General features: G+C 36.8%; 1 protein-coding gene across 3 annotated transcripts in view; it reads left to right on the top strand.

The window, feature by feature from the left end:
- The window catches only part of PIBF1 (progesterone immunomodulatory binding factor 1), a 201,945-nt gene that overhangs the window by 27,165 nt on the left and 159,128 nt on the right, over positions 1–15,652 (top strand). For all 3 annotated transcript variants that reach the window (XM_007186202.2, XM_007186203.2, XM_007186201.2), the window contains exons 6-7: positions 10,285–10,418; positions 15,442–15,550. In XM_007186202.2, coding sequence (XP_007186264.2) covers positions 10,285–10,418; positions 15,442–15,550 — 243 coding nt within the window. The remainder of the gene's footprint in view (positions 1–10,284; positions 10,419–15,441; positions 15,551–15,652) is intronic.

Raw genomic sequence — 15,652 nt, 5'->3', positions numbered from 1 at the left:
AATTTAGCATTTCCTTCAATTACAGGTAAATACAAAAACCACAGTAGGACTGTCACTGCCTATGACTCTGTCAGCATTAGAATTCAGGTATTTCCATATCACAGTGTAGTTATTGCAGATATCTTTAGAGATTATGTTTATCGCTACTTCAACTTTAGTGTACTTGTAGACCCCTCACTAGATCTTATCTTTAATGCATTAATAAAAAAGGACATGTATAACTTTAAAAAATATTTCAGTAGTTTTATTACAGTATACAATTAACCCCTGAACAACATGGGGTGCTGACCCTCTGCACAGTTGAAAATCTGCATATAACTTCTAGTCAGCCCTCCGTATCAGCAGCTGTGCATCTGTGGATTCAACCAACCACGGATCGTGTAGTACTGTAGTATTTACTATTGAAAAACATCTGCATGTAAGTGGACCTGCGCAGTTCAAACCTGTTGTTCAAGGGTCAGCTGTAATTTGTTTCCTTTGTAATTCTGTGTATTTTAATTTTTGATTTTAGAGACTTTAGTCTCAGAAGGGGTTCACAAGTATCACCAGATTGCCAGTGGGGTCCATGGCCCAAAAAAGTTTTGAGACTCCCTAATTTAGATGATTATTAGCAGTGCTTCGCAAACTTTAATGTAAATACAAGTCACCTGGGGATCTGGTTAAGATGAAAACTGACACAGTAGCTCTGGGATGGGGCCTGAGACTGTTCACTGTTGGCACACCTCCTGGACCGTATTAGTGCTCCTGGCCTGAGCCAGTTCATGGACTACACTGTGAGTAGCTAAGTTCTGGACTGAGTTGTCCAATATAGTGGCCACATGTTCACATTTAAATTAATTAAAATTCAGTTCCTCAGTGTTACTAGCCATACAGGTAGTTAGTGACTACTATATTGGGTGGTACAGATATAGAACATTTTCACCATTGCAGAAAGTTCTATTGGACAGTGCTGTTCTAGAGGCTGGGGTAATCTTAGCCAAGACAGAGAAACAAAAAGCTTTAAAAGAAAAAGACAAAAAGGAAACCACAGGCAAAGTTTAATATTTGAAGTGCACATTTGGGACAAAAATTGGAATGCAGATGATCAAAAGTTAGTATCAGCACTATTTCTAGCTCTTAGAAATTAACAAGAAATAGACAACCCAATGGAAAAATGGGCAAAGTCTATAAATAGGCATTTCACAAAAAGTGTAAATCCAAATGTCCAGGTGCTCAAACTAGCTACCATTTTGGGAAATACAATTAAAGTAACAGTGAGAACTCAGGTTGGCAAAAATGGAAAAGGTCTGATATCTCTGTAGATATAAGGAAAAAGATACAAATGTTACTGGTGGAAAAGTGAACTGCCATAGTCTTTTGGAAAGACATCTGACAACATCAGTTAAAATGGAAAATAAGCATTCTTCAACACAGCAACCCCAGTGCTGGGACTCTGTCCCATAGAGTAAAATACTAGTATGTAACCATAAATGCCTTTCAACACAACAAGGAAACGTTTGCATAAACCACATACAGTGTACATCCTGGAATATTGTGCAATCATTGACAAGAATGAATTAGAGAATTATCAGTTGATTTAGGATTTACACCAGGTATCTATCCTCCCATTTGTGTTGTGTGTGTTCATGAGTATATGAACATGGAGAAGAATAGGGAAAGATACATGTTACTTAATGTGAGTTACCTGGGGATGTGGATGGGAGTCAAAGAGGAAGAGAGGGAAGAAAGAGATAAAAAAATATGAAATTCTTGCTCTTAAACATATCAGTATGTAATGATAATTCCATAATATATATCTTTTCATTTATAAGACTTATAAAAATTTATAAAATTGTGTTTGTGAATGTTTAAACTGTTGAAGTATTTTAAATAATTACAGTAATTTACTTGTAAAACAAAAATGACTTTCTTTTGCCATGAATGAGTCAACTGTTGTTGCACCATACATCCTCATTTGCTTCAAGAGCTAAAAAAAATTATTTGAACCTGACCGTAAACTGGTGAATCAACTTAATTTTTTATTCTTTCTACCCACACTTATTAATACTTTTAATGCTTATCTAAATCACTTAAAAGGCATGGGAAACCATGCCTTTTTGCATTGATATACTTAATTAACTTCTTTGAATTGTAAGCGAGATTTTAAAGATAATTCAGCCACGTGGTCTATTTTAAAATGTTAAGATTTAAATATTTTTGGTTCAGTCATATTTGGGTCAATACCTGTTGAAAGGCCAGTACTTCAAATTTGTTTTCGTAGTTTGCCGAATAAAATGTTGGCTATAAAAGTTGCCTCTCAACAGATCAACATATGGTTTAGCAATGGAGGGTTCTGCTAGATCCATGAGCTAGTTATGAATGATAGTCATACGATGTTTAGTACAGTAGTAGGCACATAAAATAAATGAGTTGGTGAATCAGTATCCTCACTTTGCAGAGACAGCAGTTAAGATCCAGAGACCTTGGGAATTCCCTGGCGGTCCAGTGGTTAGGGCTTGGTGCTTTCACTGTCTTGGGCCCGGGTTCAATCCATGGTTGGGGAACTAAGATCCCACAAGCCACCCAGCGTGGCCAAAAAAGAGAAGGTCCGGAGACCTTGGCTTGCTGGAGCAGTTAGTAGCAGAGACAGATTTGATCCCATGTCTCTATCTTAATCTGGTGTCCACGACACTTGATGAAAGTTACCTTTCTTCATCTCTCATCTCTTTCTTCATTATTTAAAAAAATTTTTCCTTTTAGAGAAGCTTAAACTTTTATGTTTGAGTTCACATTTATTGAAAAGATATGGAAGATTATCATGTAATATAAAATATTTAAGTGTTCATGTTTTCTTTTTAACCCAGAGTAGACTTTCAGTGCTTCAGTTTTGTCTTTTTTTCCTTAAGACCTTAGAAGAAGTCCAGAATTTGTTCTTAAATAATATATTTCTTGAGGATCTTAACGACAAAAAGTAGTCTCTGGGAGCAAACAGACTGTTGTTTCTTAAAGGAACAGTCTTTAACAATCAAAGATTAATTAGGTTTCTTGTTCTTTTCAGTATTTAGTTGCTTGGAGTAGATTATAGGCAATGTGAAACTTGTAAGAGTTCTGAGGAGTGAATTCTCATTTTCTCAGAATAGCTAATCAAGACATTTCTTGTCATTCACTAAACTGCTATCCAACGTAAACTGCTTCTGATCTGAACCATTGACCGTAAGATAAATGACACTATTTCCCATTTCTAATTTTCTTAGCTGCTCTGTCTCTCCCCAGGCAGGAGATCACTTCATTTATTAAAGATTTATTTTGAAACATAGGTTACCACTTTCTTCTCAGTTTACATGGTGTGAGAGACAGAAGATTTAAATGATGCTTAGAAATTGCATCTAAAGTAATTGCTTTTGGGTTTATACAGCGGCTGTTTAAAATGTGCCTATTGAATCTTTGAATACATTTTTACTTTTTGTAGAAAACATTTAGATTCGATGTTATTTTGTCAAATTATTTTTTAAATATGTATTTAAGGAATAATTGTAGTAATTGTTTTAAAGGAGGGGAGTCCAAATTTAAATATGAATTATGCATGTGCCAGCCATATTTGAACCTGTAAAATTTGCAATAAATTTTTTTTAACACCCTGGATTTGAGCAGTAAATAATATTAACTTCCAATCAGTGGTTTTATAGGTTCCATGGAATAGAATCTTTAAAAAACAGAAACTTGAAGTTAAGAAAGGAATGAACTATTTATGAATTCAAGAACCTAAATTCTAGCTCTATCTCTGCTAGCTCTGGAATCCAGGACAAATCGCGTAACCCCCCCCTAGGCCTTAATGTTCTTGTCATGGAAATAAGAAGTTAGTAATAGATTATCTCCAGTCTATCTTTCACCTCTGAAATTCTATAACTGTGAAACGCTCAGCTGGTGTTGTTTGAAAATAAGAGCTGTGCGGGGGGGATGGGGGGAGAGAAGGCATCTCATTTTAAATATAAAAGGTCTAATAGTTGATAACTTTGCCAAAACACCATATAATATAAATTTTTCAGTTTTTATATCAAACAGTAGAGAAATATAGAGAGTAAAAAACTGAGTGTCTCTTTATTACCCCTTTCCATCCTGCTCAACCCTTTTCCCCTTCAGTGTGACCCTTGCGTGTCCCCCTTTCCATTCCTAAGACCAGGATCCCTGCAGAACTTCTCCCCAGTTAGCGTTTTCCTGGTTGAAGCCTCTTGTCTTACTTTTTTAAAACGTTTGTGTTGTAAAGAAATTTTAATTGACTTTTCACAAAGTGAACACACCCATTTAACCACCACCCAGACTGAGAAATAGAAGCCCCTTTCAAGCTGCTTTTCTCAAAATCTTTGAGAAAATTATGCGTATATGTTGCATCGATATCATTGTTTCAACTGAGGTGTTTTACTTGCAGATTTATAATATTCTTTAATTTCAGTTGGAAAACTGATGATTTACTAATCGTTAATTTTTAAAGTCACTTTTGCTACATCTTGAGCTAGTTATTTCACAGATTTTTTTAAAAATTTATTTATTTATTTATTTATGGCTGTGTTGGGTCTTTGTTTCTGTGCAAGGGCTTTCTCTAGTTGTGGCAAGTGGGGGCCACTCTTCATCGCGGTGCGCGGGCCTCTCACTATCGCGGCCTCTCTTGTTGCGGAGCACAGGCTCCAGACTCGCAGGCTCAGTAATTGTGGCTCACAGGCCCAGTTGCTCCGCGGCATGTAGGATCTTCCCAGACTAGGGCTCGAACCCGTGTCCCCTGCATTAGCAGGCAGATTCTCAACCACTGCGCCACCAGGGAAGCCCTTGAGCTAGTTATTTTAAATGCTAGTGCTGCATAGTCCCTTTATATTTCAACATTAGTTGACACCACAAGCATTTCCAGCGTAACTACTATGTGAGGGTTACTGGCTGTAACCAGAGATAAGGCAGGTCTTCAAGGAGCTTCAGGGTGCATATCAGGAAAACCGAGGATTACAGACAAGACAAGAAAACATGCAACTACGATAACAGATATACTTTTTTCAGGCTAGAGATAGCCTTCTATTATTTCCTCTTATGAATAATTTAGGAGATGGAAAAGATGACATTAACTCTGGCAATCAAAATCAGTTCCATTCTAGATGTGTAGAAAACCGGCAAACAGTTGAAATCTCAGTGACTTAATTGTCATTATCCCTATGCAGTTTTTTTTCTTTATTCAAAAAGGACATTGAGACTTGCTGTTAACCAAACCTATTTACTTCTTATGTAGAAATTTTCTGTTAGAAATGGCTGGTGATTGGAAATTTTGTGTTCTCTTTCTTTATGTTTGAAAAGATTAAGCTTTTTCCTTCTTTGGTTTCAGTCTATTTAATGTCCTCTTTTGCTCCTTCTTTTCCATAAACATTAATTATAAACTTTCTATGTTATAGGCAGAGTACTAGGTACTAGAATTATAGAAAATTTCCTTTAGTTTTTCCTTTGATGTGAGAGGCAAGTAATGGCTGCTCACAGCACACGGGATGTGTTTTCTGATGCGCTAAGAACCAGGTGCTGTGGAAAAATGTAAGACAGACATCTAACTCAGATTTGGGGCTTGGAGTCTTCCCACAGAAGATATTGCTGAGTTCGGGTCAGGAAGAATGCATAGGAATAATACGAAGTAGTCTTCTCTGCCATCTTTAGCCTTAGCCTTAAAGTTCTACACAGTCATGGGTTTGATTCATTTTTTTCTTTTTTCTTCTTTTCCAAAGCTATGCCTTAATCTATTTTATTTGCTAATAGTAAGTGAAGCAGATGATTTTTTTCAAAATATAAAGGTAATCATTTATTTAAGGGGAAGTTTTTCAGTTGAAAAGTCTTAAAAGATTTGGTAGGATATGTACATTCCTGTGTTGAACTTCTGCTTATACTTGGTCATATTGTGTTTATATTTAAAGAATATATATATATATATTCACACCCACGCATATATACTATGTTACAGACACATGCATGTACAATATAATAAATACACACATATGCATATCTCCTATGGAATTGCTGTTTGCTCCAGAAGTTTATACCCTGTATATTTCAGGGCCGGGTATTGATGTCCTCTGTAGATCTTAGATTTTGGCACTTCCACACTCACATAAACCCCTACCTTTGGGGGGGCATTCATTTCATCTAGATGCCCTACTCTGTAACCTTCTTCATTTGCAAACCACTGGGACATTGTTTTTACTCAGTGGAACCATTGGTCTAGATTTAGTCTTCCTTTCTACCTTAGCTGCTTCCTGGGTTACTTCTTGTGATTCATCCACAACCTTGGCCTTGCACTTGATTGATCTTCTCATTCTGAATGATTACCTCTTCTCTTCTTTAGCACTCAGGTTCATGGCCCACGTTCTGTTCCTTGTCTCCCAGAACGGATTTACTTCTGAAGTTATCAATTCAGGCTGACCACTGAGCATACTACTTCCTATATTTCCACATTTTTCAATCAACTGCTTTCAACCTATCTTTAGCAGAATTTCCAATCCATATAATTTTTTTTTATCCATATCTTCCTATCTTTTCTTCCCCCTTCATCATGTTATCAGTCTTAAACCTTTCTCTTGTCAGTGTTCTCGAATTCCTCCCTGTCTTTTTTTTTTTAATTTTATAGCTACTTTATTTATTTATTTATTTATTTTTGGCTGTGTTGGGTCTTCGGTTCGTGCGAGGGCTTTCTCTGGTTACGGCAAGTGGGGGCCACTCTTCATCGCGGTGCGGGGACCGCTCTTCATCGCGGTGCGCGGGCCTTTCACTATCGCGGCCCTTCCCGTTGCGGGGCACAGGCTCCAGACGCGCAGGCTCAGTAGTTGTGGCTCACGGGCCCAGCCGCTCCGCGGCATGTGGGATCCTCCCAGACCAGGGCTCGAACCCGCGTCCCCTGCATCAGCAGGCAGACTCTCAACCACTGCGCCACCAGGGAAGCCCCCTCCCTGTCTTTTTATCGAACCTGCCTGACAGAATCTCAACTCTATTTTTCTATGTGAGCACTACTGGAGAAAATCACAGAGGCAGTAACAAGGCTATAAGCTTATTGTTACCGACTTCGAATGGGCCCACACAATTGTGCTGTAATTCTATTTTTTCTAGTTCTCTCATTTTTCACAGCAGTTATTTTACACATTCACCACTCTCCTCACATCTCCAGCTTTCCACTTTCCTTCTCCCTCTCAGCAAATAACTTGGCATTTCATTGCACAGAGAAAATGGAAATCCTCAGATGAGAACTCCCACAATTTCTTGCCATAAGCATATTTACATCTGCACTCGTTCTGTTTTGTTTGTTTGTTCTTACTGTTTATAGTGGGAAGAGGCTTTCAAGGAGTGGAAAATCCTATGCCTTTAGAAAACAAGTGGATAGTAGGAAATAGGTGAAGCAGTAGGGTAAAGAGTATTCTGTGACTTGTAAGGCATTGATAAGAGCTACCTGAGGACATCCAAATTCAAGTTTTTAACACTCTGTATCAGCTGGAGAAAAGCCTGCCATGATGAGCATGGCTGCTGGTCTAAGACAAGTCTTCATAGTGAAGAAGATGGAGCCCACACCCTGAGCCTTCTTAGGGGCTTTACTGCCCTGCCCCCTGACCATGCCCATTTTCTCCAGCATCAGTACCTCTTTTGCTATTCTTTCCCATCGATATTTAAACATGTCCAAGCTTGTCCCATCTTTTGAAACCTTCATTTATCTCTATTTTCTTCCCTATCTACTTCACTTTCTCCACTTTTAAACTAGAGAGAGAATTGCCTACAGTTCGGATGTTTGACAGATTTAGATTGGAGTCCTTACCACACTGTTCGTGAGCTCTGAGACTTTTATCCTCTCCAAGCCTTGTTTCCTCAACTGTAAAAATGAGGATAATACTTTGCTCAGTCATAAAGTTAAGTATTAAGCAAGAGAATGCATGTATAATAACACCAAAAAGGACATATTGTGTATTCAGATATATTTGCTTTAGCCCCTGGCAGTCTGCTTTCTGTCCCCATCCCTGAAGAGTTAATGGATTTGTTTGTGGGTTTTTTCTCAGTAGTAATTAGTACCCCTGACAGTCTTGTCTCCTCAAAGTAGCTCTTCTACGGTTGTCCCCGCCACACGCCCCTGGTTCACCCTCTGTTTCTGTGAATACTCCCTCAGGTTCCTAGGGCTCTTTGTCCTTTCCTCACCCTTTAAATGTTTATATTCCTCAGGAGTCTGTCTCAGTCTTTGTGCAGTTATTAAGGTTGAGCTATCAATTTGGCTATAATCTCCCTAGTAGCCAAAGCAAAGGAAAAGCACTGTGATGATATTAATTTATAGTTCATGATCATTTACTATGTGCTAAGCATTTTTATAAGCACTTTTCATGTATTACTTGATATAATCTTCACAACAACTCTACAGGGTAGATGAGGTAGATTAGGACAATGAAGTGCTGAGACGTAAATGTGCTCGAAGTGTTACTGCAGGTAATTCAGTTCTGGACAGTTGAATTCTGGAGCTTTCCGTCCTAACTATAACACTATACACTCTCCCAAAACAGTTACATGATTAGTAGTGTTTAGAAGGGTAAAAGCATTCTTCAGGGAAGCTAAAGCATCTTCTGGGACTTAGGTCTGAAATGACGTGTGTGATGATTCTTTGGGGAGATGATAGAGTATCCTCAGCTATGATCCTCTAATAAATACCATATAGTAACATTTCATTCTCATGGAGAACATCAGTGCAGAAGAACATAGTATATACCAAAGCAAAGCACAGCCAGTATAGTTTTTCCATTATTACATTTTTCAAACAGCCCTTTGATAGAAATTTGGGAGCTAACATTTCAAAGTCATGTCTAATAGTTTAAAGGGGACAAAAACAGTCTTACTCATCTTTGTATCTACAGTGTCTAGCCCAGGACCAGTCACTTAGAAATAGTTTGGTCAGTATTTGTGGACTGAATGTGACCACACTGAGCTCGTCAGCTCCTTAAAAAAGAACGACTTGGGACAGGATGTATTTCCCGTGACAGGTTCTGGGGGTGGAGTTGATGATTGCTTGCAAGATCTGATGAGTTCAAAGTGGAAGAAGAAGTAGGGACTCCGTCTCTGTGTCCTGCTTCTCCTCCCCATTCCCATATTCATGCATTTCTTCACTGATTTATTGAAAAGTATTTCATTCTTACTGTATACCAAGTCCTGTGTAAAGTGATGGAGATCCAATGGTGAGCAAGACAAAGTCCCTGCCCTTGAGAAGTTTACACTCTGGTGTAAAAAAACGAATTTGATGATACACTAAGATCAGTACTCTAAAGGAGTATTGACAGTATTCAGCTATTCAGGCAGTGCGAACAGATTAGAGCAGGGGTCCCCAACCTCCGGGCCACGGACCGCTACTGGGCCACGGACCGCTAACGGGCCACGGCTTGTTAGGAACTGGGCCACACAGCTGGAGGTGAGCGGCAGGTGAGCAGGTGAAGTTTCATCTGCCGCTCCCCATTGCTCCCCATCACTCGCATTACTGCCTGAACCAACTGCCCCCCCGCCCCCACCCCAGTCCATGGAAAAATTGTCTTCCACGAAACTGGTCCCTGCTGCCAAAAAGGTTGGGGACCGCTGGGTTAGAGGAAGCGTAGTGTGTTCAGAGAACCTCAGATCTTTATTAGGGTTGGAGGTGAAGTATGATTATGAGAAATGGTGAAAAACGAGGCTTGTAGTAAGGCGGGCCAGGTGTGCTTTTAAGGTTTTCACTTCTACCCCTCTTCCACATCTCTGCAGTCCCTTTCTACTAGTCTGATGAGTACCAGGAAGATCAATGTAGAACTGTGTTCCAAGTGCCGCAAAACTCCTTTTTTTCCGAATACCACAACTGAAAATGCATGGTTAATCTCTTCAGTAACTATTTTTCATTGTGAATGTTTGATGTTCATGTGGCTCTTTGTCTCTCGTTGTAAACTCCTCAAGAACAGGGTCAGTGTTTTATTCATTTCTGTGTCTCTAGCATCTAATGGTAACTCCGTAAATGTTGAAAACGTCCTTAACATTAGTAGTCATTTTATGTATTATTCTATTAACCAAAGCATAGTTGGCCTATTTTTTCCATGAAAAACAGAGCTCAAGTTTTAAACAAATGAATTTACAAACTACTCAGTGAGTTTAAGATTACCTGTCTTTGACTAGGGAAAAATTGCTAAATAGAAAAATTGAGGATTTTTTAAAATTGCAAGGATACGCACAGCTTAACAGAAGAATTCAGTACAGAATTTGATCAAGTATGTTTGGTTTGAAATGCTTTATTATTGTTTTTATTTATAGACTTATGAGGAAGATCGCAGAAACTACTCTGAGCTTCAAATTAGATGTCAACGTTTGGCCTTAGAATTAGCAGACACAAAACAGTTAATTCAGCAAGGAGACTACCGTCAAGAGAACTACGGTAAAGTCAAGAGGTAAGTAGTTAAGATGGCTACAGTAGTTCTCATTTTTAGCATGCATCAGAGTCACTTGAATTCTTACCATCAACGTCGTTAATTCTACTTTGTATCTTATTTTTTTCTGTCTCCATGGTTTTGCCTTTTCTAGAATGTCATATAGTTGGAATCATACCATATGGAACCTTTTCAGATTGGCTTCTTTGACTTAGTAATATACATTTAAGGTTCCTCCGTGTCTTTTCATGGCTTGATAGCTCATTTGAATAATGAATAAATTCTTTTGAATAATATTCATTGGATAGTAATGTGTTATTGAATAATGAATAACATTCCATTGTCAAGATGTACCACAGTTTATTTATCCATTCACCTATTGAAGGACATCTTGGTTGCTTCCAAGTTTTGGCAATTAGGAATAAGGCTGCTGTAAATAGTCATGTGCCAGTTTTTTGTATGGACATAAATTTTCATCTCCTCTGGGTAAATACCAAGGAGCATGACCACACTTGTATTGTAAGACTATGTTTAGTTTTGTAAGAAACCACCAAACTGTCTGTCCCAAAGTGTCTGTACCATTTTGCATTTCCACCAGCAATAAATGAGAGCTCCTGTTGCTTCACTCCCTTGCCAGTATTTGTTATCAGTGTTCTGGATTTTGGCCATTCTAACAGGTGTGTAGTCATATCTCGTTGCTTTAATTTGCATTTCCCTGATGACATGATACAGAACATCTTTTCGTGTACTTATTTGCCATCTGTATATCTTCTTTGGTGAGGTGTCTGTTAAAGGCTCTGGCTCATTTTTTAATTGGGTTGTTTGTTTTCTTAGTGTTGAGTTTTAAGAGTTTTTTATATATTTTGGATAATAGTCCTTTATCAGATACGTCTTCGGCAAATATTTTCTTCCAGTCTGTGGCTTGTCTTCTTACTCTCTTGACATATACCTTATGTCTTCTGATTCTCCTGACATATATCTTATTCTTCATTGCACAGAAGCATGCGGTTTTGGCAGTTTGTTGGATTTAGATTGTATTTTTATATCAGTTGTTTTTATTTTATTTAGAAGTTGCTTTTGTCTTTTCAAATGTGATGGCTTAGAAGACAGGAACCCAGTGAAATCCTATGTGGGTAAATATTTTTGAAATCTTACTTGATTATTTTTAGTTTATGGCACCAATTTCAATACTCTGCAGTTTTATCTAAAGTTTTGTCAGCTATTCCTTTTTGACAAAAGGCACACATACTTTCAAAAAATAATACTTTCTGAGGATATGTTTCCCATTGTGCTGCTGCTAAGTAGCTATGGCAGACAATTTTCTTTTTGCTGGAATGTACTAATGAACCACCACTTAGCTGTATGTCCCTAGGAAATCTTAACATTCTAAGCCAAAGTTTTGTCATCTCTGAGATGGTGCTAATACAATGACTGCACTATATAAATTAAGAAGATCAAATAAAGTAATATTTATGAAAGTATATATATGCATGTGTGTATATACAGAGATTATCCTAATTGTTCACTGCTATATCTACCTGCACCTAAAATAATTCTTGAACTAAAGTAGTCACTCAGTGAGTGTTTGTTAATTGAATGCATGCTTTATAAATTGTAAAACGCCATAAGGAAATCTGCAAGGATGTGGGGGATATAACATTGGTGCTCCTACTCCCAGCATGACTGACATGCATTATGTATTATTATGTATGTACTGTTATGTCAAAATACAGTGATTGTTGGAGCTTGAAATCCATGATAGCTATACTATTGGGCTTTCGAAGAAAGCTAGATTTCAAAAGAATCATTTCAAAATGAAGTAGGTTGTGATGGTAAGATGATACTTTGAGTTGGTGTTTTGATGTCCTCTCTGCCACTATAAATCTATAGCAATAATAAGTAAAATTTGAAAGGAGAAAACTGAAAGGCATAGTCATCAGAATAATCCAGGGTGGCCATGCATGAAGGGTAAACAAACCAAGATGAGTCATGAGTTGATAATTCTTGCAGGTGAGTGATGAAAGTGGAGGTGGGGAGGTGTCTCATTTTAGCATCTCTCTTAATGTATGTTTTATTTTCTATAATGAAAACTTAGGAAATAAAAACATAATAAGCATCATCATGTGCTAGAAATGGAACAGAAAAACAACCAAGCAAGAGTGGCCCAAACTGTGAATCCTTTGGTTCACTCAATAGAAAGAATGGATTTTTAAAAAATAGTCTGGTCACAAACATATAAGATAAACTGGGGGAAAAAAATCACTTTTATGTCCTTGATAAATTCTCACAAAGGTGCAAAAGAAAACAGATACATGGATGTTAACTGCATCATTTTTAGAAAGAATTCAAATGCTTTTCAACAGCAGCATGGAAAATAGATTGTGATTTATTTTTCTAATGTAATTCTACATAAAAATTAAAATCATTAAATTAGATCTGAATGTGTATATGGATAAGTCAAACACATAATATTAAATTTTAAAAAGCAAAATGCATGTGCCCATCTTTCTTTCTTTCTTTCTTTCTTTTTTTTCTTTCCCCCCCAAAGCAGGCAGTTCCTTAACTTTCTGGCATAACAGAAAGTTCTCAGGTTTATTTTGTAATTTCGTTGCCTCAGCCCTTTCTTTAAGGAGTCTTGGTTCCTTTTAGTGGAGAATGCTATTCAGAAATTAAGATTTGGGTCCTGGTCATTGCTACATTGAACGTTATTTCTAGGCTCTTTCAGTAGGCAGAGGCGCAATGAAGAGGCAAGTGAGAGGATGGCTTAACATACTACGGATAAGATCGTACCGATACTTCTAATTCCAATTCAACACCACAATAGCTAGTTTCAAGGGGCTCCAACTGGCCAAATAGGTACAACTTGAATATCAAAATGAATATTAACAATAATGAGTTACAATCCATTGAACAGAATAAGAGTCCTTGAGTGTGTGCTAGTAAATAAAGAGGATATTCACAGTAGAATGCCAACCAATAAATACATGTGCTTATGGGAATTACTGTTTTGTAACCTCATAATACTGTTTGATTCAGAGTCATCATTGGAAGCTAAAGCCACTGGGTAAAAGTATATAGAGAACAGAATGTTAAAATATATCCCATAGCAAATTTGGGTGAATACCTCTTCCTTTCAGATGTCACTGAAAGTGTGTAGAATCAATTATCCAGTTATTTTATAGGACTCAATAAACTGTGAAATGTTGTAAAAGAAAAAAATTCCCACAGATTACTTATTAATTGCAAAGGGCAAAAAGATACCTTTATAGTTGAGAACTTCGGCAGATACCACCTTAAGCAAATGATCAAAGTTATTGTCACCAATCATGAGATTAAGTGACATCGTCTCAATACATCTTTATTTGATGTATTGAGGACACATTACCACTTCTGTAATATTCCTGCCCAAAGTGCTTAATCTAAATCTAGTCATAGAAAAACATCAGACAAATGACAGTTGAGCAACATTCTATAAAGTTGGCCTGTGCACTACAAAAGGGCAATGTCATGAAAGACAAACGAAGGGAGAGTCTTAACCACTGGACCGCCAGGGAAGTCCCGATGATTATATTCTGATTACATAAGAGAATATCTTTAACCTTTGGAAATTCGCACCAAATTATTTAGGGATAAAGGGACTTAATGTCTGCGTATGACAAATAGTTGGGAGGGAAAAAATGTGCATGTAGAATTGTGTGCGTGTGTGTAGACGTGTTTACCTGTATATGTGTGTGTATTTTTATATATATGAATTCATATATATATATTTATTCACATATATGAACAAAAGAGAGGGAGAGAATAAATATGACGAAGTAATATTTAGTAAATATTACAAAGTAAATATGACAAAATGTTAACAATTGGTGAGTAAAAGTATGTAAAAAAACACATGATATGGAAATTCATCATTGTATCTAGGGGATGATATTGGAACAGTGAGAAAATGTAGGGAACTTCAGCTTTACTCATAGTGTTCTATCTTTTTAAAAAACAGAACAAAACTTTAATGCAAATATAGACAAATGTAACTGTCGTCAGCTGTGGATAGCAAGTTCATGAGTATTTTGCTGTATCATGCTTTATAATTTTTTTTTACATTAAAAAATCATAGCAAAAGTCCTTACTTTGTGAGAATAAAAACATTTGTATGTAAAGGCATAAAATACTTAAAGTAACATTACCAAAATATTAATATTGCTAGTCATCTTTAGTTGGTGGGTTTATGGGTGATTGTTATTTTTCAACTTGTGCTTTGCTCAAGTATAATTATAATACTTTGTTAAGCAGAAGAAATCTTAGAAGTCATCTTTCTAAATGAGTTATTGAAAATCTAATGAAAAGAAAAACAATTCTTAATAGCTCTCTGCATGGAAACACCAGGGGAGTAGATGAAATCAAGTGCAAAGGAACTGATTCTCACTGCAGAGAACAAGTTAAGAATTAGCAAATCTATTTCTCTGCTCATTTTTTAAGATACTTGTTTGTAGGTTTGGTCCAATTCTTGATTTTGCTGTGTTGGGGAAAGAGGTGGTCTGAAAATGGAAATTAGAATCTCTGGGTAATCATAAACAATTTGTGAATGAAATAATCACAAGAATGCCTGCCTGTGTATCATCTATGCAATCTGAGTGATGATTTAAGGCCTTTTTTAGCCTAACAACTGAAAGCCTAGAGCCATGTTTTAAATTCTTTAAAAGTTTTGGCTTCAAGATTAGATTGAAGATGATTAATGAAAAGATACCAGAGTGTACCTTAGAAAATTTTATTATTTACTTTGCTGATTAGTGTAGCTTACATATTTATTTTTTGAAGATAATAAATTCATGTTTGTGTATCTGAACAAGGTCTTGAACAGAGTCCCTTCTAAATTTGAAAAGCAGATACTTTATCGTTCATGGAATGACACTGAAGTATCTCTGTTCAGTTTCCTGAAACATAATCGATGTTTTTAAAATGTTCGTTATAAAAAGAGACGTAGAATTTACATACATGTTTGAGTTTTATTTTAGTAAAAATAAATAAATGTATTTGAATTTTATAGTGAGCGTGATGCACTTGAACAGGAAGTAACTGACTTAAGGAGAAAACATGAAACACTTGAAGGCTCTCACATAATTCAAGCTAAAGAAAGAAGTGAATTATCAAAAGAGGTAAGCTTTTAGAGTCACTTGTATTTTATCGTACCGTGATTGTGGACACAGCCCAGGGCAGAATTGTGAGAGGGACATTCTTTTCCTTTCTGATGTAATTGC

Source organism: Balaenoptera acutorostrata, chromosome 18, assembly GCF_949987535.1.
Source record: "Balaenoptera acutorostrata chromosome 18, mBalAcu1.1, whole genome shotgun sequence".
NCBI lineage: Eukaryota > Metazoa > Chordata > Mammalia > Artiodactyla > Balaenopteridae > Balaenoptera > Balaenoptera acutorostrata.
The sequence above is the reverse complement of the archived record's forward strand: the minus strand, read 5'-3'. Positions and strand labels throughout refer to the sequence as shown.